Genomic DNA, 25,903 nt, shown 5'->3' on the forward strand with positions numbered 1-25,903 from the left:
AGGCCAAATACTGGGTTCAAGAATATTTTTTAAAGATGATAAAATAAGCATATGGAATGCATTTGGAAGACCGCTTTGACGGAGGTGGAGGAGTGTGGCTCAACGGTTAAGAGTGGCAGACCCTGATGCAGAGTTCTGGCCAGGGACCAGGGTTCGATTCCCGCCTCGGCGGGGTCTCTGGCTCAATTTCCTCAGACCTGTTAATTCTCGCCTCGGTGCCTATTCTAATCACGGGCCTCACGCTGCAACTCTGGCAATAGCTTGCTTAGCTTTCACAGCGGCCCTAACAGCGCTAAGGATGCCTGGCTTCACCCTGGGGCTGCCCAGTAGTGGGCACTTCACAGGGAAAGCCAGGAGGGGTTCCACAGCGGTATGAGTATCAGCGCCAGGAAGCCGAATAGGCGACACCGCAAGGTGACCGTCTGGTGACAGTGCGCTCTATAAGTACCATGACATTTACATCGTGGTGGTGGGGGGGCGTGGAGCGCGGAGTTGACATTTCGGAGGCCGATTGGAGGGGGAGTGAATGCTCCCACCTCCCCTATTCCTCATCAGCGCCTCTGCTGCCTTAGACTTTCATTTGTTCTGGCGCCTCTAAGCGTAACCCAATTGTAACTCAATGTTTATGTTGTGAATTATATTACTACTGTGTGCGGTGGTTCTGCACGGTGTAATGTGTCTGCTATGTTGATATTCCTTAATAAAGGTTTTTGAAAATTTAAAAAAAAGGGAAACCGTGGATGAATACAAATATCTGGGAGTAATTGTTCACAGAAAAGGGACATTTCAACCTCAAACGGAAGCAATAATAAGGAGAAGAATCACAATATTGGTTGCATTGAGGAATCTTAAAACAAAAGCATCTGGCCGTAGTTTCACACCACTACTACAAGTAATCCAAGCAAAATTAATACCGGCTATCACCTATGGAAACAAATGCCTCAGAGGGAGTGTTGCGCAGATACTGGATATCACAACGGCCAGGGCAATGCAAATGATATTCAAACTGCCTAAATACACCTAAACACACCTCGCAAGCACCAATAAAGACTAGAATACGGCCTGAGGAATCAAAGAATAGAAAGAATGGGCGCCTATGCCAAAAGTTGGCATAAAATACAGGGAGCAGATGTCTCAAGCTTGGATTACCATCTCTGGAATGAGTTGGAAAGAAAAAATACGAGCTCAGCGGCAACTTATTTAAAGCATTCAATAGACTATTTCTGGAAAAAGCGTAAAAGAAGCAGAATGCCAGAAGGGAGAGACCAGAAGAAACTAACTTACACGGCATATAAGTTCAACTATTCGGCAATGAAAAAGAAACCACCATCTTAACGATGATGCTTAAAAAAAAATAAAAAATAAAAAAAAAACACAACTTCGGTCTCTTATAAACTTTGAAGCTGATACGAAGGGGTCTTAAGAATCCGGCTTCCGTCACAAAATAATAAAAGCTGTGCGCCTACACATTCTGGATGCTCCTACTACAAATTTAAAATATCAAATTTTTCCTCTGTAAACAAGCCAGAATACTTCCATCACTACGGACTGGCCATAATGTCAAGAAACTGCAGAAGCAGTTCTCAACCTACGGGCTTCCTTTTAATTTGTCACGTCCATTAGATGGTGCTGCACAAAACCTGCTCCAAGAACCCGTTGCTGTTTGAATCTGAACATAGACTCCTTTGGTCCGCATAAAGATTAGTTTTTAGTGTATGGAAAATATTAACGACACGCCATCTGTACCTTTCAGCCTTATGAAATGTTTTAAAATATTTTAAAGCAAATTTTTACTAAATTGACAAAAAGGCTGCTCTAGATAAAATTATATGTTACGTTTTTAATATGTATAAATGCAGATTGCAATGGTTTTAAATAACTGAGCAATAAAGAATTACTTACTCACACTCACTCAGACTTGCACGCTCACTCAGAGACCCACACCCACCATAAAGCAACACCTGCACGAACTTCACTGGTTCCCACTCAGAGGCTCCTTTTTTTGCTTTGTTTAAAAAGTGTAGGTCTGTTAGACTGTCACAATACGTTAGGTATTTGCCCGGGCATGATTTTGTTTAGATTAGATCAGGCTATATTAGTGCTAATTTTTAAGTGCAATGTCCCAATTAATTAATTGGGTCCTGAAACTTCTGGTTTCGGTTCAGAACATACTTGTCAGCACACAATGTGTATAAAGAACGTCTGCATATAGTCGGTGGGGTTAAACACACCACACATGTACTGTTTTAACGTAGAACAATAATATCATAGGCCCACTAGGGCTGGATTGAAAGGGGCATTTTTGCACTATGCAATGTCCTCTATCAGTAAGTTATGAAATCTTTTCCTGGGTACTTCCCTAACAATTTATTAGAAATGTATGCCCACTTGGGCTGGAAAACCACGTGGATAAAAAGTGACTATTATTCATATATGCCTTTGGGATTTTTGATGTAATGAGTTTTTCATGAGCAATTCTCAAATCAATTGTGTTAACAATTGGGCAATGTATTGTAACTGCCTGCATTTTAAGGTGATTGTTCACATTCACAGTTTTTCAATTTCGTTTGCAATTTTAATTCAACAGTGAACTGAAGTTAAATCAGGTACAAACATGTATCAACATGGAAGACTCCCGTGATTACTAGCTCGTCTACTATGTCTATTGCAAGCATTGTGGTGCTGTAGTGACTATGAATAGAAAGTATCCAATATGGCGGCTTCCACGATGTGGCCAAGACTTTTCAAAGCCAAAACGAGTTATTGCCGACATTAATAAAAACCAATGAGCAAGACTTTGATAGTGGATGTCTGGTGTTACGAACATACAGACGAAAAATCTATATCATAATTAATAGCTAGTAAATAGTTATAGTTAGTACCAACTTTTCCTATAGAAGAATGGTTTGTTTTGCTAATACCTTTGGCGCCATTTGACGAATCTCCATGAAATTTCTTTAAAAAAAGTGCCCTACTTTCCCTAGTTCTGCATGGAAAGTTTTGGGGTGATCTGCCATTGGAGAGGGAGAGGGGGGGGGGGGGGAGGGGGGGAGAAGGGGGAGAGAGAACAAAAAGGGGAAGTCCCAAAACGCTTTTTATATTCAATGTCTAGGGAGATTTTGCAGTTTGTAGACACAGCTACAGTCAAACTGCTGAACGGAATTACACCAAATTTGGCAGAAAGCGAGATCTTGTTCCAGAAAGATCTATTTTTGTACTTTGGTGTACATCTGTTCAGTAGTTTGGGAATTTTTAAAGACAGAAATGTATAGATATCTAGGGACGTAGATTCTTAGCTGATCAGAGTGTACCCGCAGGGGATCCACAGGTACCCGTAGATCCAAAGCCCAATGGAGGGGAAAAAAAACACTACACCTCCACAACACACGGCCAAAGGCATGGGGTTGGGTGCATGCGAGGAGGTTGGCCGCAGGTCAGGCCCTGCGGCTAACCCCAGCCGCGCTCAGCTTTATGTTAATTAAAAACAAAACAAAAAAACATTCACTGAAAAATACAAATGTTACAGGGACGTTATAGTTAGGTTCAAGTTTTACCCACACAAAACCATAGAAATTCAGTAGTTATGACAGAATTGTATTGTTGTGAGCTCCAGGCATATTAAATAGGACTTCTTGTAGTCACAATTCATCAAGAACAATATTTCATTTGACATACAAGTTTATAGCACTGTCAATACAAAATGCTATTTCAGCAATCTTAAAAGCATTCCACATGAGAATAACAAAAATGTTGATAGTGTGTTGTAAAATCAAGCACAGCTTTAACAACATATCGGATTAAAACTGGTCATCTGCGTCAGTAAATATCTGGTATCAATCGTCCACGGCAAAGGGACGGGCTGCTGGCCCCTCTCTTCAAGCCATTATAAGCCCTGGTGAGCCCACCCACGGGGCGGGCCACATTACATAAGGGTGGGTGGGCACGCTGCCTTCTTCCCCAGGCCTTTTTTGGCCCTAGGGACCTCACCCCCCAGGAGCTCAAAGTACTTCCTTATGGGTGGGGGCACATGGCTCCCCTCCCAAGGCCGCTTTTGATTCCGAGGACCCCAACCCACTGGGGCCCAATCTAAAACATTTTATGCCCCGGGGAGCTCACCCTCTGGGCTAAAATATGCCAAAAAAGGGGAAGAGGCTATCCTCCCAGAGCCTTGAAAGGCCCGGGCCAATTAACTTTAAATGGGAGGGAGGCCGCCCGGCCCTCCTCTCTGAGCTGTTGTTGGCCCTGGTCCGGGGACACCATCCCCCATGCTCAGCTCACTTGCTGTGTACGGGTGAACCCATCCACAGGACACAGCAGTTAGCCTGCCCACACCAACTAAGACAGGAGCACTTGTGTTTGCTCCCGCCTGTCGGGAGCCAATTCAAAATTACCATCAAACAGGAGCAAACACAAAGTTTGCTCCCAGCGAGCAGGAGCTTTGAAAATGCTCCGCCAGACTTTTGATCAGTTTTTTTGCTTGCACTGATGCAGGCAGGGAAGCGAAGCAAGAGGTTGCTCCCACCCAGAAGGAGCAGCATAAATAAAAGCTCCCTGAAGGCAGGAGTAATGCAGGCTCCCCCAGCATGCGGGGGAACAGGCTTTAGCAGCAGAGCCATTGGGCTTCGCCCGTGGTGGGCACCAGGGCACCCAATTATATTAAAAACAGACCCCCAGGGGATGGGTACAGAATAGGCTCGGGTGGGGGGCTGGACATTGCGGCACCCATCCCCTTGAAAATAAAAAATATAAATTAAAAAAAAGGCTCTGAGGAATGGGTCGACAGGGCCTAATAAGGTTCGGAGAGGGGGGCCACACAGTCCTCCCCTCCTACCTTTACAAAACGAGCATTTGCAATGCAATTGGTCTCGCATTTACGCAAGTTTAAGCTATTGGCATTGTAAATTACATTGCCTTTTATTTTTGTTTTGCTTTTTTAAAACATAAATAAAAGGCATTGTAATTTACAATGTCAATAGCTTAAACTCGCGTAAATGCAACACCTATTGCATTGCAAATGCTTGTGTGTTCCGGGTAATCAGTTTGCATTCCTCTGAAAATTCAGTCACAGCAGCAGGGCTAATTATTCCATCATTATGACGCTGTGGCACGGCCGCGAGCAGACATCCGTATACTGTGCAGCCCCTGCTCGGCCTCGTGATTGTCGGAGCTGATCATAGTCATCACAGCGTGTAGCCAACCGGGCGAACGCCCAGCACACTTTGTGATTGTTGAGCATTTTTAAGAGAAATCTGCCTTGACGCTGGGGATACGAAATGAAGGGAAGGGCGGTTGTTCTTTTGTTCACATTCTTATACCAGCGCCTTATACACGTGCCGTGATTAAAAACCTGTGTAGTGTCCATTATTTTGATATAGGTGTGAGTAAGTAGAGAGGCCATTAGTTGGGTGGGAGGGAGGCATGAACATTTGTGTGAGAGAGAATGGAAGGGCAGTTCTATAGATTATGCGTGGGTACAACTTGGTAATTTGCCTTATTGTCTCTTAAGCTGCGTCCCCCTCAGAGGCAGGAGGCGGTAAATGGGAAGAGATTTAATTGCACCCTGAACCACCGCAGTTTCCTGTAACCCGGCCAGATGGGGCCTTTAAGAGAATGTTCTTTCTTTAAAAGGTTGTCATTGTTGGGGGAGGAAAGCAAAACGTCACAGCAGACCGATCACAGCGTTTGCTGTTGTACGTTTTTACAAGAAGACATCACACATCTTTTAGTGAGGGCGGCTCCTGGACAAAGAGCAGCAAAATGTGGGGAGTGGGGATAGGGCGGGAGAAGCGAGGAGGGGGGCAGCTGCTAAACGAGCCATCTGCCCCATCATTAAAATCGCCATTACAATCGCACTACTTGGTCCTCTGGCTTCCTCAGCAAGGAGGCGGCGAGTGAGACTTGAGTAAACTTGTGACATTAAACCCCCCCCCCCCTCCCCCCCGGCTCTCCCTCCCCCTCCAACGCCCCCGCTCGCCTAAACGGAACTATTAATATTGGTAGATCATCGTGGTGGCTGCTGAGCCTAGCTTGTTAGTTCTAAATCCAAAGCATAACTTGCACCATATTCTTACGAGTAATAATGCATAAGGTGATGTCTACTGGACACCAGTTCAAGGAGAGAATGGGTCAGGGCATCACTTGTCCGTACTTCTCCTGATGTGCTCGGCAAAATGTTTGATACTTCAAGCACTGGAGATTTCCAGTGCGCTCAGCATTAGTGGGAAGCGCCTCCACGGGGTGCAGTGTTGTTAACGAGGCGCTGTGACACCATTCCGTGGGGACTCGCCTTCACGTGCCCTAGGTCAGGGCAGCGGACATTCATGGTCGACAAGTGGGGCGACTGCTTAGAAAGTGCAACTTTAATGTTGCTACAAAAATATACAAATACAGTGAAATCAAGTGCCTTGCAACTTTGAGTCTTCGAATCCTCACCAAATTGCAATACTGGTTTAGGTGACTGAGTGTATATGAAAAACGAGGACAGAACTCGCATTAAAACAACAAAGCCGGTTAGCTGCAGCCACTAACGCCTCATCAGCAGGGACACAGTTTCACAGTTTGGCTCTCAGCCCACCTGCAAAAACTCTTAATTTCTGATTACAGAAGCTTCCCCTGGAGCCTGTCACACCCTGCCATGCACAGCGTGCGGGAAGGCAGCCTCTGTTTAGTTTTGCATCGCGCTTTCACTTTAAGTGAAAGCGTGATGCAAAAATAAACCCAGAGCCCAGCCTCCTTTTGGGACAACCCATCCGGACTGTTTATATAACACGCCTCCTTGAGATAAGAAATTGCTTCAGCCGTGAAGCAGGCGATCCAGTCTGGATGGGCCGGACCAAAAGGCGAAAGGGAGGCAATGAAAACAGCTCATTTCAAAAGGCAGCCCACCGTTTAGCATGAACAGTGACGCCAGTCATTGAAAATGAGGGACGGGCCCTCAAGCACACTTCTGAAATCCCACTCAAAATATCTCGCCAGTGAACAGCGCATGCGCTGCAACGCTAGTCGAGACCTAAAAAATTTAAAAGGCCTCTGCGAGATGGGATCCCTTGGGCCCAATGAGGCTCGGGGATGGGGGCCATGTGGCGACCCCTACCTCTTTAAAATGTTTAAGGACCTGGAGGATGGGGTCCCCAGTGTCTAATAAGCTGGAGGAAGGACCCTGCCCATCTTTAAAAAAAATGTGGCCCTGGGGGGATGGGGTCCACAGGGCTTAATGAGGCTCCGGGAGGGGGACCACATGACCCCCCCCCCCCCATCTCTTGTAAACATTTAAGGCCCTGGGGAAGGAGTCCTCAGGGCCTATTGAGGCTCGGGGGGGGGGGGGGGGGGGGATAATGTGCCCATCTCCCTTCAAAATACATAGAGCCATGGCAGATGGGGTCCCCAGGGCCTAATGAGACTCTGGGAGGAGGCTGCACGTCCCCCTCCCCCCCGCCATCACTTAGATTGATTGACCCTGAGGTCCTTGGGTGCCTAAGAATGAGGGTTGCATTTCCCCCTCCCCTTTTTACTGGAAATGGCCCCAGTGATGGGGTCCACAGGGCCAATTAAGGGTCTGGGATGGGGCTGTATGCCTCGGTCCCCTTAATATAGGTTTGTCACCAGGGGATGAGGTACACTGGGCCCAAGGCTAACCCGATGTGCGTACCCCTGAGGCTGTGCGGAGTGTGAAGTGTGTAGAGGTTTGGCCACAACGCCTAACAGCAGGCCAAACCCTGTGGCGAACATGCCACCATGCTCGGCCAAATACTGTTTGCAGTGTGGGGTTGGCTGCCTGCAGGGAGTTTGAAACATGGAACTGCTGCAAGACAAGCCTTGTGGCTAAACACACGCCACGCATGACCAAAGGCTGTGCGCGGCTTGGTGTTTGCCTCCAGGTGTCCGACTGTGGGGAGTTGGATGCAGGGCCTGGGCGCAGGTCATGCCCTGTATAGACTGCAATAAAATATTTCTTTACTGTAAAAAAAAAAAAAATGTTTTAAATAAAAACTAGAAATTCACTGAAAAACAAAATGGTTAAAGTGATGTTATAGTTCATTCAACAGGTCACCGACAACATTAACATTTTGGATTTAAAAAAAAAAACACAAATTCACCAGTTATAGTTGGCAGAGCCAACTATAACTTGCGCCCCCGCTATGCACTGCTTATGACCTCACATATAACATCACTAAGACATGTTCTATGACATCACGGATGACATCATTCAATGAGTGTGCTAGTTTGTTTTATAGTTTACATAGTGGCTGGTAGTGGCATATTACTTTTCTACCTAATTTTCAACAGCCTGTGTTCAGCTAATGGGTGCAAGTGTTTAACAATGCATGTGCTTCTAATGCATCATAGGTGTGTGGAGGTATTGAACATGTTATAAATCTTTGTATTTAAGAGCAACTCTGCGTGCAGATGGCAGTTGACGACTTGCGATCATGTTCCACACAAATGTTTTGGTTTTGCAGAAAAACAGGGCAAATATTCTACATACTAAGTACTGTAAGTAGCTTTGAGTTATTAGACATCATCTTAACATAACGATTTCTACTTAACATACTAACCTGTGTGCACAAGCTTTTTTTCTTCAGAAGATGGGCTATCTGTAAAGTTTTCACAACAGTATGAAGGCTGCAGGTAATATGCTCTTTAGCACCTTCATACCTTGCTTATTTTAAGCGAATAGCGTCTTTTCTGACAAGTGTCCTTAGTAGATACTTTTTATACTCTGTGGTGTATTTTTCATGAGAGTTTTGATGTCTACGGTGTGGTATAGAGTAAATTCTCTCCATAGAGAACACTGTTTACAGTACATACTTTTCTGCTTACATCAACTTAATTTCTCAATGTAGTTTCGGTGACTGTAAGGGGTTTGATAGATACAGATTAAAAGCGGTCTGTAATACAGCATTAATTTTGGGACAGACATGGAGTATCTATGTTTGCTCTGAATAGTTGTATACATATTGAACACTGTGTGTAATGAGGATTTCCCATAGATCTGAGGTTGATTGTTGATGTGAACTAGGCTTCCCTTGAAGTGTATGATTATAGGGTCAGTGGTGCACATATAACACATAAGGAAATTGTATCTGTAATGGCATTAAGGAGGCTACGTTTTATTCGGAGCTATTTTGTATTTACTTTCAGGCAGAACTCTTCTGCCCCGACTAATTTTTCCCATGGACGGTTCTTCATGAACCTTGGCATGCCAAAGATAAACTGACTAAGCAATTATGTTGCCAAATTTCGAGAAGTCCGTCCATAGGGTCAAAAGTTAAATAAATCAAAAAATGAATTTTCAGTGGGACGTGTGGCTGAACCATTACTACACAGTGGCGAGTGCCACTGTAGTAATAATTTGTCAAGCATGCTGTTGTAGATCCACTCAGCGTGAAGCTGTGTGCTTCGGCAGCCTGCAACTGAGAAAAGTGGATGATCGGGTGCGAGTAGAGGCAGACCTTGTGCTGTTCTCATCAGGAAGGTATTTCCGGTATGTGATGCAAGCTTAAAACAAAAACACAAAAGTCGACGACTAGAGATGTATTTTACATTTTGGCCAAGGTCTATGACCCAAGGGTCATCATCCCACCTTCACCACCACTGAAGCAAAAATTAGTGTAGTGTAAGGGGAAAATGTCTTGAAACTTTAATCTGCAAAAACAACAAGTGATGGACTGAATGTGGATCAATGTCACACACTCCCCCAGGTCAAAAGATCTGGGCCCAAATCCATCGTTTTTTTGCACTCCACACCACCCTGGGTTAGACAATGGCGATATGCAAATCAGCTCTGACCCTGTTGCCCCATGGGAACAGTCCAGTCCGAACTACAAAAGCCATGTCCTTCCCAGAACGGAATCAAGCATCCGCGGACCGGACCAGTTTCGAGGTAACACCTCTCATCAGCCCAGCTAGCTTGACTCCAAGTGGTGTGGAGTGCCTGGGACCCACGTCTGGGCATCCCCAGCGCACTTAGGGCGGCAATTGCAAAAACAACAAGTGATGGACTGAATGTGGATCAATGTCACACACTCCCCCAGTCAAAAGATCTGGGCCCAAATCCATCGTTTTTTTGCACTCCACACCACCCTGGCTAGCCGGGCTGATGAGGGGTTACCTCGAAACCGGTCCGGTCCTCGGATGCTTCATTCCGTTCTGGGAAGGACATGGCTTTTGTAGTTCGGACTGGACTGTTCCCATGGGGCACAGGGTCAGAGCTGATTTGCATATCGCCATTGTCTAACCCAGGGTGGTGTGGAGTGCAAAAAAACGATGGATTTGGGCCCAGATCTTTGGACTGGGGTGAGTGTGTGACATTGATCCACATTCGGTCCATCACCTGTTGTGTTTGCATATTCCGCCCTAAGTGCGCTGGGGATGCCCAGACGTGGGTCCCAGGCACTCCACACCACTGGAGTCAAGCTAGCCGGGCTGATGAGGTGTTATCTCGAAACCGGTCCGGTCCTGGGATGCTTGATTCCGTTCTGGGAAGGACATGGCTTTTGTAGTTCGGACTGGACTGTTCCCATGGGGCACAGGGTCAGAGCTGATTTGCATATCGCCATTGTCTAACCCAGGGTGGTGTGGAGTGCAAACAAACGATGGATTTGGGCCCAGATCTTTGGACTGGGGCGAGTGTGTGACATTGATCCACATTCGGTCCATCACCTGTTGTGTTTGAAACTTTAATCTGTCCATCTCTCTTTTCCAGCTCACTGGATCACTCTTTCAGCTCCTTGGTAATGCGGTTGCAGTCTGAGCAATAGGAGGAAAGCAGATTTACTGTCAATAGTACTTTTGACCCGAGTGCAGACTCTCAATGCACAATATGCATCCCCTGCAGATAACTCCAGAATGCAATGTAACTACTTCACAAGAACGTGTAGCCACTGTTTAGATAGTTGAAGCAAACATGCATAACCTTCTGTAGAATACATAATTTATCAGCAGATGGTGTTAATCTGCGCAAAACATTCTTTTAAAACATTGTTAGTTAGGATAACTAATAATTCTGCTCAAGTTTTTAATCTGCTGGAAAACTAGAACAACCTAGGTCACACAATCGGTTTGTCAATATTTGGATTTTCTGTACGCCCAGAACGTTCCCATCTTAAAACAAGATGTGAAAACACAAGGTCCATTCGTCTCTTATACAAACTAGGAGTAGCTGTAATTTCGTTTCATTAAAATGAATTTACAGATGCCAACACATGAGTGAAAGCTAGAAGCTCTTTAGTGAGGTCAGGCTTAAAAACAGAAAGCCTAATTCACAAAACAGAACGTACAAGGTTGCTCATGTGCCATTTCACGAATTGAAGATGATGGATTTGACATTTGTGAAGGTATATTTATATGGCACGACTGTTCTAAACACAGGAGCCTATAAATCGCTTAAATGGCCTTAAAGCGGGCAGATCACAGAAGAAAAGGCAATTCTGAAGACAGAAGAAACACATACTTGTAATTCTGCAATTTAAGTACAGTCTGGATCAAGGATAAAGCCCTACTCGTGGGTAGCTGGATGACCTATGTGGAGGGGCCCAACTGGGCAGTTTCGATTTTTTCAACAAAAGTGATAGACAGTTTGATGGAACTGGGTTTGAGTTCGAAAGTAGGAATTGATTGGGTGTTACTCATTTTCCCAACTTTTTTTCAATTTTTTTTTTACTAAACAAGCTCATGTTAAATATATACTTTTGCAAACATGTCTGCATGTCAATAAAATTCTCAAGTTTGTGGAACATTTGCTAGATACAAAAACATTGGTCAACCTCTCCAGAGCCTCCTGAGGATCCACCAAGTTCCTGCGTTTATTGCCAACTTTACATATATGAGAGACAGGAGAAATCAATTATACATCCATTTTTGCTATGTGCATTTATGGGTATTTCAACTCCCACTGTTGTTGCACCTAGGAGTCCAGAACTGATCACATTTTATTTTTTGAACTATATAAAACATTACAACCTAACAATGCAATACCAAGCCAATGCAAAAAAAAAAAAGAAACCTTGCAGCTTTGCCAAGTCACCCTGTAAAACAAGGCAATCAGCATGGCATCGGGTGTATCAAAACCACCAAAACACAAATAAATACATCTAGACTTCTGAATACATAGTGTCCAGATGTCAATGCAAGTTCAATACAATCTAGCTTTCTTAAAAATTTGGCCAAACGGGAGTCGTCAGTCGCTGTAATGTTCGATGCGGTCTCAAAAATAGAGTGCAACGTCATTTAGAGTTTTTACAAGGCTACTGCAGCTGTTGCCTAGTGTCTGGATTTAAGTAGATTTAAAGCAGTGCTGGACAGCATTTTCTATCTGCTTAAAACAGTGTTCATTGTCTTCTCCCATAACTGTTTTGCCCTAGTTATCGACTTGTAATCGCAAATGATTTTGCTCTACCTTCCTGAGTTTTTCACTCGCTCTCTTCCACCATTTAGCGTCTAGTTGTCTCCATCTCGGTTTAAAAAGTGTAAATTTAGGTTGTGAACTCAAGGGCATGGTGTGACTGACATCTGGAGTTAGTGACGGTTTCTTAGTCACAAGTGAAGGCATTTCGTTCCTGGCCCAGCGTAACACGTTGCTGCTTTTGTGGTCATTCTTCTGGCTTTACTAAATACTCTCCCAGCCATTCCTGCAATAATTTTTCAGTCACCGTTTCTTTATCGCGTTTCAATACCAAAATGTAGGGTAGCAAAGGGAATTGTGAATCTTTGTGGTCTCAGCAAAAAAAGAGGGCATGCTCAAGTTTGTAGATACTATGTTTTTCAAGAACTAGTCCACTGAAATGCCATTTTTGCTTGTGGCTAGTTTTTCTAGGTTGAGCCTAGCACAGCGCACATGCGCTGCACTAGGCGATGTCCTTTAGAAACTGGTCAGCTCTTTTCCACACACTTGTGCATGTGGCGGCATCCACCTTGCGGGTGCGAGCAGCGGCACGCGCAGGGGCCATCTGTTTTTCTAATGAGCTTTCACTTTCGTGTTTTTTCCGATCAGCAGCACGTTCAGGGGCAATCTGGTTTTTTCCTATTGAGCTTTAACTTTTGTGCTGGTGCTTTATCGAGCAGCGGCAAGCGCAGGTGCCATTTGTTTTTTCGGTCGTTGTTGCTGGTTCTTCACTTTTCTTTTCCTTTTGGGTGAATAGCCATTCTGTACAAGCCCCGTTTGATTGATTGTCACTCAACACCTGCAAACATGCTCAGCATGGAGGTAAACAACATTCATGAATAGGAGTTGCTGTACATGAACTACGGGACCCGAAGCCGACAAATTGCCAAACATATAGCAAATGATGGAAACGCTTAAGTTATTCTTAGTCAGTGTAAGTAAGCTTGACTGCACTCCCTTTCATCGTTTTTGCCTCGGGACAGCATTCCATCACATTGGTTTTGTGCTCACTAGGTCATTACAAGCAGGGACAGCCATACGGAAATGGTTCTCGTGCCCACAGCTTGGATGTGCACAGACGTGGATACCAAACTTGTTCTACTACAGACTCAGGTTTCACTTCACTGAAGAGGCCCAGAATGCCCGAAAGGAGTCCGCTATTTCTTATCTACCCTTGGGGTGTCGTGATTTAGCAGTTCAATCTAGACTGCGCCATTTGTGATGAACCAAGTCTGATTTCGAAAGTGGTGGTTCCTCTTCGTACTAGCACGTACGAGTTCAAATAATTGCATTAAAAGAGCCCATTATCAGTGATTCATATTAAGTCCATATTCGTGCTTTTGTGCTGCCCTGTATAAACCCCCCCCCCCATCCTTTTTAGCTGTGCCGGAATGTAAAAGCATGCCGTGACTTAGCATACACAACGACCTTTGTACTGCTGGGGGTCACATGGTTGAGTGTGCCCCCGCCCTGTCTGTCTTACAGGGGCAAATTGTTATGGGAGAAATGCCCGCTTTGCCCTAGAGGCAAGATCATCTCTGCCTCAGGGAAATTAAGGTGAGCCCGAAGGGCAGGGCTACTCGGTTAAGGTTATATAGGGTTGCTAACTGCATTCACTTGCCAGTTCTGACAACCATGTTGGTTCAAATAATGTGGGACATTGTGATGCAGTTTTATCTTGATAATCGTACTTGGGAGCATGATAATCTAGTTCCAGCACATAGTGTTGACTGATCTTTTAGTAATGGCATTTCGACCACTTGAATCGGTTTGTCTTAAAATGAGGGTGTTTGATAAAGAAAGACGAGTTGGCTCTGTTGAATTGTAGGGAGCACGTTTGGTGAAGAGATGTGGCAAATTGTGCTGTTTTTAAAGTAAAGGGCCTGGTTTACTGAGGTAATGTTGAAAGTCTTCTCAGTTGAATGGAAGCACTGGCAGGCATGTCAGTTGAAGCATCGATTGAGTGTGCTTTGCTTTAGGGGAGTCAGCGTCAGTTTGATTGATGTATTTTCTTTTCTTTATTATTTAAGAAGTTTTATACAGCGCGAACAAGATCTTTGCAGATATCAGAGCGCTTTACAGAAACAGGGGGGTAGGGGCAACAGGAGGGTGATTAAACAGGTTATTGGGTACAATATAGTGATCAGTAGTAAGTGAGTAGCTTAATAGGATAGCAGTCATGTGCAGATATAATACCAAAAACAATCAGTTAACCAATAATACAAAAACGGTGCAAGGTCTTTGATCCAGCAACAATAGAGTTCAGTGAACTTTGGCTATAAGGATGGCTTATACCTTTTCATAACAGAAAAACACGGGGTAGGGACATCATGAAGGTGATTAAACAAACTATTGGGTACAATATAGTAGTCAGTAGTAAGTGAGTAGCATAATAGGATCGCAATCATGTAAAAATATAGTAACAAAAAAACAATCAGGTATCCAATGATACAAAAGCGGTGCAAAGTCTCTGATCCAGCAACAGTAGAGTTCAGGTGAACTTGGCCATAAGGATGGCTTCTACCTCTTTCTTGAAAAGTGCAGTGGAGGAGATAAGCCTGGTTTCAGGAGGGAGTGCATTCCAGATCCTGGGTGCTATTCCCGAGAAGGAGCGTTTGTATGTTTTTTCCTTCCGGAATCTACGAGGTTTCAGGAGTAGATTTTTTGTACTTCTATTGGATCTCGAACCTCCTGATATAGTCAACTTCTGAGTGAGGTAGAGGGGTGACTTGTGGTGTACGGCCGAGTGTGTCATAACGGCAATTTTCAGCTGTATTCTGGCTTCAAAAGGCAGCCATTCGAGGGATTTTAAGTCAGAGGATATGCGTGAATGTTTTCTTGAACCAGTAAGGAGTCTCGCGGCAGCGTCCAAAGAGGCTCTTAGGGGAGTGGTGTGACTCACTGGTTAGAGGCGGCAGACCCGAGAGCAGAAGTCGGCCGGGACCAGGGTTCAATTCCTGACGCGGCAGGGTCGTGGACTTTGGTCAGCGGACTATAATTCTCGCTTCGGTGCCTACTCTAATCAGGGGTCCCACTCGGCAACTCTGGGCATCAGCTTGCCTAATCTCCACAACGGCCCCTCTAACACCGGGGAAGCTTGGCTCCACCTTGGGGACTCCCAGCAGGGACCATCCCACAGAGAAAGCCAGGACGGGTTCCCCAGCGTTACACAGCGCCAGGAAACCTCCGGGTAACAGTGCGCTTTACAAGCTCAAACATAATAGTAATAGGGGTGCGGTTGTTGATAGGGGGGAGTCCGCTGAGGGCCACAATTCCATAGTCTATGGAGGGGATCACTAGGGCTTGTACAGCAGTTTGGAAGTCCTTGGCTGGGACGAAGGGTTTAAGTTTCCTCAAGTTGTTGATTTGGAAATTAGCTCCTTTCGTTGCTTTGCCAATGTGCTGCTGCATGTTGAGCTTGGCGTCAAGTGTGATGCCTAAGGATTTCGCAGATTCCACGATGATGGGTTGGACATGGAGCGCAGTTAGGTGATTGAGCCAGACTTGGGTGATGGCAATTTTCGCAGGAGGTGTAGTATGGTTTATTTTGTTGTGCTTGTGGTGGAAGAATAAACTCTTGGAAAATGTTGTGCTTCGTATGGGGTTTTGTGGCCGTGTTTGTTAAAACTATCGAGGTCAGTTTGGGGTGATTGATTCTGGTTTAATTAAGTTGTTCAATTATACATAATCTCATCTTAATTATAGACAAGGTAACACTTTTTATAATTATAACTTTGCAAATTGTTGAACACAAGGCACACAACTCTGCAACATAGTTTAAAAACATAAGCAAAGCCAGCAGCTCTGGCTAAACAGTTATAAGGTCCCAAAGGCAAGATCTATTGGTTTTGCTAATGCTTGTTTATATAGTTCTCAAACTCTTGTGCTTTTAATTATCTCAGTGGTTATTTTGCCTTTCTGGTTCCTGTGAGAATACTGAAGTCTCCCACCTCGAGGGGCCTGCTATTCGTATTGCTTAGTAACTGGCCCACCTATTCTGTACACATCCTTTATTGTACATTGGTGGCCTACAGAAGATTAGCCAAGTCTGACGGCTTAGTGGACTAATGCGTCCACAGTAGGGGCCTGTGTTTGACCTCATAGTCAAGGGCTTCGAAATCCTTATGGGCGAGTAGTCGCTCTTTATAAGAACCCTGATTGATCGAGGTCCAAATCCTGGGGACGACTCATCCTTCGGAAGTCGATAAAATGAGTACCACAAGTTGGGTAACAATAAAAATCTGTTATTCAGCGCCAAAATACCCATCTGGGTGAACTTGCACTTTACAAAATACTCATGTTACTAAAACATTCAATATAATTTTTAGGGTGGGGGAGGTGCCTAGAAGTAATCTCTCTGCGTCAGCTACCTCTAAGATGCATCTTCGTCAACTGCATCAGCAGCCCCACTACTCTGCTCCCCCCAACCTCTCTCCAATCTGATCTAAAAATGACAACTTATAGGTACAAAAGTATTGACGAGTCCATGGTGTAAAAAGAGGACAAGGATTTGATGAGCACCTGCTACTGCTGATTCACGCACAAACATTTGTTGAGGACTGTGATGTGCCTGTATCCAGGGTTGTCTGCATAAGGCTAGTTCCACCTTTCAACGCCTGGGTGCGGGTTCAGTTGTTCAAGTACTGTAAAATCACCTAACATTACACAAGAAATCCCTGAAATGCAGTTATTAACATTTTGACCGCAAAAGGAATATACTGAATAAAGACTCAGGCTGCCCACCCACAACATCACTTTCACTATGACCAAGAAGTTTGAATTACTTAATTTTCAGCTATGGCGAAACAGCTTGTGGCTCCTAGATTGCTCCTGGGCCTACCAAAAGGAGCAGGCTAGAATAAGCAAAATGGAAGATCAACTCTAAGAAGAGACTCTTAACTCTTTGAGGGCCAGCCGGCATTTATCGACCTTTAGAGAATTAAGTAACGTGCTTCTAATCCACTTGCAATTATTTTTATTTTATTTTATGGAGTTTGTAGAGCGCGCAGCTACCCCCGAAGGGGTGTCCCGGCGCTAAAATCCAGGGGTTACCAAGTGAAAGGGGAAGTGAAAAAGAAGACGATGAAAGGGAGACTAGAGTCAGGAGAAGAGCCAGGTTTTAAGTTTGGCTCGGAAGATGGTTTCAGAGGGACAAAACCTCAGCTCAAGTGGAAGGGAGTTCCAAAGTCTGGCAGCAATGACACCGAAACCTCTGCCACCGGTTCTGGACAGTCTGAAACGGGGCGAGATCAGGAGGCGGAGGTCATTGGAACTCAAGGATCTGGTGGAGCGGGATATCGAGACCCGATTTTTCAGGTAAGTAGGACCGAAGTTGTTGACGGCTCGATAGGTAAGAGTGAGGACCTTAAACTGGATGCGGCTAGCCACAGGGAGCCAGTGGAGTTTCCTCCGATATGCAGAGACAGATTGACGGTACGGGATATTACCGATCAGTCTGGCTGCAGCATTCTGGACAATCTGCAGCCGACCAATCAGGTACTGGGGAGCCCCTGCATAGAGGCTGTTGGCATAATCCAAGTGGGACGTGATAAGGGCCTGGGTAACTGTGCGGCGGGAATCCATGGGGAGGTAAGGGAGGATCTTTCTTATCATGCGTAGTTTCATGAAGCAGGCGGAAGTAACTTTATTGATCTGAGTTTTACATGACAGGGAGTCATCAAATTGGAAACCAAGATTCCGTGCCGAGTGAACCGGGGATGGGGCAGGATCAAGAGCCGTAGGCCACCACCAAGAAGAGGGAATAGAGGTTTTCTGATTAAAAAACAGAACCTCAGTTTTATCTGCGTTCAATCTAAGGTGGTTCGTAGTCATCCAGCCACTGATGTTATTAAGGCATTGGCGAAAGTTGAGGAATGCGGAGTCCGAGTGGTCCCGAAAGGAAAACACCAGCTGTGTGTCGTCGGCGTAAGAGACCACCCTGACTCCGTAAGACTCCACAACGTCAGCCAGGGGGGCCAGATAGACGTTGAAGAACAGGGGGCTTAGGGCGGAGCCCTGCGGCACCCCACATGATAGAGGTTTTTTCTCTGACTTAAAAGGGCGTAGCAGTACTCTTTGACTTCTGGATGAGAGGAAGGACTCGATCCAGCTGAGGGCAGTGCCACCGATGCCTATCTGCTTAAGACGATCCAGGAGGATGGAGTGAGAGACCGTGTCGAAAGCTGCGGACAGGTCGAGGAGAACCAACATGGCCTCCTCGCCCCTGTCCACACACTCTCGAATGGTCTCAGACACCTCCAGCAGGGCCGTCTCGGTGCTGAATCCTGCTCTGAAACCAGATTGGGATCCATGAAGCAGAGAGTGGTCTTCTAAATAGTCCGTAAGTTGGAGCTGTACGGCTTTTTCCAGGACCTTGGCGGGTTTAGGAAGAAGGGAAATGGGACGGTAGTTGGAAAAGACAGCGGGGTCTGCGCCTGCCTTTTTCAAAATAGGGATCACCAATGCCTCCTTCCAGGTGGTTGGGAAGAAGCCATGGTGAAGGGAGGCATTCCAGACGGTGAGGAAAGGGCAGGCCAGTGAAGGTGCCAGTTCTCCCATGATTTTAGCGATGCAATGTGCAATTTTTTTGCAATGTGCAAGAAATTCTATAGTATGCATTTATATAGCGCTTACTACCTCTGACAAGGCGTCGAAGCGCTCTTTCAGCAAGTAGCACGCTACTCCGAAACCAATAAAGGACTAGTGGTGAATTAGTATTGTGAAATATGAAAATAATTTGAGTGGTGGAAAAAACCAAAAGGTGTTATATTCGAGATAATAAAATGACTGGATTGTTCTGGGATGCAGTATGGTGGGTCACTCCATGCACCCCAGAAAAACGTTTTATGTGGGATTTCCCATTCAAAGCCTCTAGTATCCTTAAAGACCTGTCACTTTGTGGTCCTATAGCCAGAAGGGCTAGTAAGGATGGCATCATACAAATACGAAGACCGCCCTCACGACAACACATTTCTAAGATGCAGCCTTTCATGCACATTTTTACATGTTCAACTGATGCAAATCAAGCAACACAGCCATGAACACTAAACCTACCTTTGCAGGCACCGCACCATGTCTTGTGGATTAGGACCATCAAAGGCAAACCACTGGAAGATAAAGAGCAGGCATCAGTAGATTTCCTTCATAAAACTGAAAAGCACAGTAGGAATCAAACTATCAACGGAGGACGCCCTCTGAATCACACAATGTTGAAAGCTCGAAATGCTACCACAGCCCAGAGATTAATGTGGAAGCTTGGCGTGTGTGGCTGCACCATGGCACGGGTGCAGTTAAAGACTTTCTCTAGGTGTAACAGATTTTTAGGGTGACTAATTTTCACTTACCAGAGTTACACTTTTCATGGTATGATACCATATCCAGTCATGTTCAGAAAAGGAGTCTTTCAATAAAGGGGATCCCCACGGTCCTATGGTGGGTTGTAGGGTGTGCTTCTATAATGGTTGAAGATATTCGCCATCAGTCTGGCACCCAAACGGACATAATTAACATAAATAAGCGTCTTCCCCTCAATAAGAGTTTAACATGAAATTTTAATAGAGGTCACTAAACAAATACCGGCGCTCAATTAAAGAATTCTCATTTGCTATCGCTTAATTATCACCAAAAACATCTACACCCTTATGAGTACAATCTGAACGCAGTGCCTGCCCCCGATGCTTTCTGTTCCCGAATCAAATAAGAAAAAGAGGAATATCACCCCAGCACCCCGACTCGAGGAGAAGACACTACATAAGCAGTTTGCATGAGGGGCAGCGAGAACGAAAACCCTTTAATCAGAAAGAGTAGCAGCAGCACCCAGTGAGACCGGGCAGGATCACAAGGCAGATCCATCCTATAGTGATTTCCTCCCTGCATTTTCCTTCCCAACACTTGGGGGCCTACCAGTAGGGTTTTTAGTGTTCTAAGTGTCCTGACCATCCACATATATCAAGCCTCTTGGACAATTTTCTGAAATTCCTGATCCAGGTCAGGTTATGAGATAGTCTGCATTTATTCCCTACAAAGTATACATTTTTCAGATGATTGGCCATATAGCCTTTCACAATACTGAATCCGCATTTCCTTGAAAAGGCCAAGGTTGGGTAGAGGAATCAGAACACAGGTGGATGGCTGGTGCGAGCTTGATCACACCATAGGCACATGATCACTAGTCAGCCTTTAGCACGTCGGATCCCTTCAGTCCAGCATTTGTCATTGCTACAGTGTTCCTGTGCATCGGAACGCTGTTTTCTGAAGATTCCACAATTCTGATCTGTAGCAGAATCCTAGATTCCTTAAACCACTATTGTCGCGAACCACATCCTTGTTTACCACGTCAGCACTAATAATTGAATCATTTCTTGAAATTGCACTATAACAGCAGTTACCGATTTCCAACTTCTTGCCTTGGCTTCTTTCTTCCTTAGTGCCAGGGTGTTACCTTCCTATCCCTGCTCCTTTTGTTCCCAGTTCCCTAGTGTATTTAGTTTATTTGCTTTCTGGCACGTGATATGTACATGTTCCCTTCTTTCCTGTTAAGCACTAGCCCTCTCTGAATCCTGGTCTACGCTTTGTATTTAGTTTTCAACCTGTTATCACATTGAATGTGCTTGTGTGATCACCTGAGGTCCTGGCAACTGCTGACAAGCTTGGCGGTTCTTGTCCTCTGTAAGCAGTCTTTATGTTACTTTGATAACATAATCAAAAAGGTACCAGCTCCACAGACCATGCCCAGCATTCACTCTATTGCAAATGGTATTGTAGGCTTTCTTTCGCATCCTGGAGCTTGGTTATTCTGAAAACCAAGAAAGTTTGCAGAGGGGGCTTATAAAAAGGAACACTCCAGGTAGGCTTAGGAAAGGAATACCCATAATCTGGAAAGTAAAGGAACCACAGATGTTTCTCAAATGGAAGAAACATGACCAAAAAAAGAGCAGATCTAGTATGCACCTGAAATGGTTTCAATACTACAATGAGCTGGTTTCAACTGTGGCACAACAAAAGGTGGACAGACGTCAAAACAGACTGGCAAACAGCATCTCTGCAGGGAAAAATAAACAGAGAACATTCACAAGAAGGAGATCTGGTACAAACGACCCATTTACAAACATTCACACAGGTCACTATTACAGAGTATCTATGGCTGCCAGGTTTAATTTGCTTGTGTGTGAGATGTCCATGTTTGAAGTGTGCTTCTGTGTGATACTTTCATGTACATGTAAAACTATGAGTGACACTTGCATGTCCCCAGGTACTCAGCCCTGATAATTATTGCAGTATGCTATAGAAGTGGTCGAGCTAGTGCGTCTCTAAAATCACATTTAATGAAAAAACATTCACCACTTAGCGAGCTTGAATCTGATTCAAAGAACTGGAATTTAATTCCATGAATTATGTAGGCATTAAATGCAATATCAAATCAAAGCATAGATGGTTTGCAACACAGTTGCTCCAAATATTGGTAGTGCATTCAGTATTTACAGTGCTCTTATTGTGAAGAGAAGGGAGGGTAGGTAAATGGTAGGGAGTCAGTGGGTGAGGGACAGGGTAAAGGTATGGTGACATGAACACTTTTATTGTTACATAAAAAACGACCATTCCAGCCTATTATAGGTCAATTGTTCCCATTCATACATAGCTCATAGGTATATATTTCTTAAATTATTCCATTTTATGAGCTAGCGGACATTTGGTAGATTGTCTATGTTTCAACCCATAGGTAATGGAAGGCGATTAGTTCCTCACGACGGGGTCTCCCCGTTAGGCTGCGGAGCACTCAAATGAGGGCAGATCTGAAAAGAGATGCCAAAAATATGGGAAAAGTGCAGAGGAAGGAGAAAGAGGAGCAAATAACACTATATGAGCTTCTGATGCAGACATTAAAAGGTCACAAATTCCGCTTTTATTTACAACAAAACAAAAAAAGTTGGTTTTAGTTTGGATGCAACAATGGCTGAGAATACCCAAAAATAAATACTGACAGGATCCCTTTATTATACTACAGAGTTGTGCAGTCACGTACGGAAACGAAGGCAAGTTGCTCCAGGTCATACCCTTAGCTACTCTGCCTTGTTAGCATAGAGAACTTAGTAGCCAACGTTTAGAATAGTCAAAGCGAAATGACAAAACCAGAATGTAAAGTGCTGCTGATTAAAAAGCTGGGACTTGCGCAAAGTGACATACATACCAGTGAACCTGGCAGAACAGTCACAGAAGGAAGTGAATGCCCATTTTAAGCTTAGAGGAAGGCAAAACTGCCATCTCCGCGAGATGAAGAACAAGCAAGGGTAATGCAATAGATCTCGCATTTACAAAAGTTTGAGCTATTGGCACTGTAAATGACAATGCCTTTTATTTATGTGTTGTTTTTAAAACACATATATAAAAGGTATTGTCATTTACAAAGCCAAGAGCTCTAACTCTCGTGTGGAGTCTAAAAACAATAAAATGCCTACTGCTGTAAAAAAAGGAAAAAAGAATACAATCCCTTCATTGCTTGCAATTTTTACTCTGACCGCTATATAGTATTTTGTGATTTATCAATCATTGATCTATAGAGACTTGTTTGTCTTTCATATTTGCAATGCAAGCACACCATAGAATGATCAATCCAAGCAGCCAAAAACACAAGGAGAGAGAAATACTTTTCTGGATAGACGTAAGCACAGTCAATGTGCATTTCTAAACATTGGTAAAACTAGGTATAGCAAGTAGCTTTGCGGTCAAGGCAGACCTAATTAGATCTTGGCATAAGATGAGAAAGGCCACTACTCCTCCACAGAAGTTATCAGAAACAGACTAGGCCACCTTCAATACCGTTTCTCACCACACCCTATGCACAAGACTCCACGACACCAACATCCGCAACAAATCCCTGGAATGTGTCCACTCCTTCCAGCTTACTACCTCCGTTACTCTCTGAACCCGCAGAGATCAGCTGCAGAGTACCTCAGGGCTGCTCCCTAAGCCCCACTCTTCCTCATCTACATGGCCCCGCTCACACCCATCGTCAGGAACCAAGGACTCAACATAGTCTCCTAAGCCGTCGACACCCAGCTGATTCTCTCCCTCAACAACTAACCCTCAGTCGCCAAGAACAACTTTCACAATGGGATGAATGCTGTTGCAACCTGGATGAAGAACAGCTGCCCCACCAGATACCTCTGCTATGCCCAACCGGCCCTAGCTACCATCACACGTATCTGCAAGACCACAGCTGGAGGAAGATCCTTCTCCTACCTCGCAGCAAAGACCTGGAACATACTACCTCTCCAACTCAGGCAATCACCATCACTGCCTCACTTCAGCAAGGGCCTCAAGACCTGGCTCTACGCCTGAACCTCAGTGCCATGGAGGACCAGAAGTTACCCCTCTCCCCCCTTCCCCCCCCCCATCCCCCAGTGCCTTGCGACCCTTACGGGTGAGCAGTCACACTTTACAAGACGTCTGATTGATTGATTTATTGATTTATTGACTAGGACATTTAGGTGACCTCAGGTAGGCTAGCAATCCACACTTAAGACAAAAAGAAAAGAAGTCGGACCAAATCCAACTTCTGATTTCAAATTAACTCTGTAAGGTTTCCAACCAAGTCTGGTTACCTAGCAGTCATCAAAGTCTCGAAAGAAAATTAGGCTTATTTCCCTATATTTAGATCAAGCTTAGGCAGCGCTTGTGTGGTCTCTTCGAGACATGTTGTATATAATTTGTGGGCTTAAGCCAGCCCATTGCTTTTCATTTGTTTCTTTGAGTGTCCTTTAAAAAGCCTTGCTTCGAATTGGCTAAGCTTTCCTATGTGTCCCTATTTTCCGTGGGTTGGTTCCTCCCACGGAGCTCGGCACCATTACTTGTAGCATAACACTTGTCCCATTTAGGAAATGTTTTTGGGACTACTTTTTTCTTTGATTAACAACAGCTTTCACAAGCGCTCATGTTTTCACTTGTTTATTTATCGTTGCACCATCCATGCGAGTGCACATCTCGCAGCCTGCTGAGGCGCCTTGACGCCCATTGGGCTAAGTTTGCGCATGATAAGACCCCTTTTATTATTATTATATTTTAATTGGTATTTTAACCTCTTTTCAGCTGAGCAGAGTTCATGAGGTTTACGGCAGTTCTATCTGAACTACTCCTTTGTTTTGGGCTTCACCGCTGCTACCGCTTTGGAACATCTGCCCCAGGTGGGCTTGGGTTTTAATCCTCCTCTCGTTCCGTGAATAATATCGGTACTTACGCTCCCAAGTCATTTGCCTTTGAAATTTTGAAGGTTGGCGCTGAAAAAGCAGGCTGTTGCTGCAAACAAGTTTACATCTGAGATGTGCAAGAGAGCTGCCGCCATCATAATTAAAGAACCAGGTAGGAATCACAGCCTCTGCTCAATATTCTATGATGCAAGATACTGCACTAAACACAGCGTGGTAAACAGCTGAGCAAAGGTTTAAAATGTAAGGCTGAACGCTCACATGATAACAGTGTAGAGATGCCTACTTTAGAGCTGGTGAACCAGGTTTCAAGTCTCAGTGTTGGCTCACCATCCTGCGATTCTGTGCAAATCACTTCATATTCCCGTGCCTAAAATAAAAACATATTTAAATTTAACTAGTGCTCAGGTAAAGCACAACTTCTGGTATGGTTTGCAATTAATGCGAACAACTTTATACAGAAGAGGCCAGTGCATGCCTAGCACCTCGAAGGCCCTAAATGTTACACATACCAGGCAGGGTTCAAGGGAGGCCACTGTGTATGCAATAAGCAAAAGCACAATAATTGTGTTTAATTCTTCTTGTTTGAAAGTTAACAGAAGAAACTGGGCTCTGATATATTGAGTGTGTACAAATTTCCACTTCTAATAACGGCTCACAGGGGCGTGTGAAAAGAGATCCTTGGGCAGCTTGCTCCGTCTACAGGAGTGTTAACATGCATGCAGTGTAGATAAAGATATATGTAAAGGGAGCAACAATGATTAAAGAAAATGATCATTCTAGTACACTGCACTGAATGTAACATTATTTTTGTGATACTGACCCTCGTAAAAGCAATTTAAGGCAGAGGCAACTTCCAGTGCCTCGACAGATTAGTAATTGCAAAAATAGGGAGGGGAGTGCATGCAACGAAACAGCCTTTCCTTATTTGCCATTTGCATGATTAAATCATTAATACATGATTAAATGTTAAAAAAATACTATCAATCTGCAATACAGTCACGGGACATACCTTACCCGAAAAGTAGTGCGTGTGAAGGTAACGTTTATTATACTGGTTTGGATGATGCGGTTGATGAGGCTATTAAATGAGGCTATTAAATGGACGATTGATTGCTAGATCCGGGGCGTGTTGTGTTGCCGTAGCATGTTGTTCTAGCAGAACTTCAGGGGAATGCTTCTCACGGCGGATTAACATTTTCATTGCCAAGGTTTAGGTTCTGTGTGGCATTGCATATCTGTATCCATTTAACATGGCCTCTCACTCTTGGTGTGACCATGTTCAACCCGTGGTGCAACACCATTTACTTTGAAATGTATA

The 25,903-nt window shown here is 44.5% G+C and overlaps 1 protein-coding gene across 1 annotated transcript in view; it reads right to left on the reverse strand.

The window, feature by feature from the left end:
* TXNDC12 (thioredoxin domain containing 12) overlaps positions 1-25,903 on the reverse strand; it is a 115,324-nt gene that overhangs the window by 68,851 nt on the left and 20,570 nt on the right. Inside the window, exon 3 of the mRNA XM_086952437.1 lies at positions 19,436-19,488. Coding sequence (XP_086808563.1) covers positions 19,436-19,488 — 53 coding nt within the window. The remainder of the gene's footprint in view (positions 1-19,435; positions 19,489-25,903) is intronic.

This window comes from Lissotriton vulgaris, chromosome 1_1 (assembly GCF_964263255.1).
Source record: "Lissotriton vulgaris chromosome 1_1, aLisVul1.2, whole genome shotgun sequence".
Taxonomy (NCBI): domain Eukaryota; kingdom Metazoa; phylum Chordata; class Amphibia; order Caudata; family Salamandridae; genus Lissotriton; species Lissotriton vulgaris.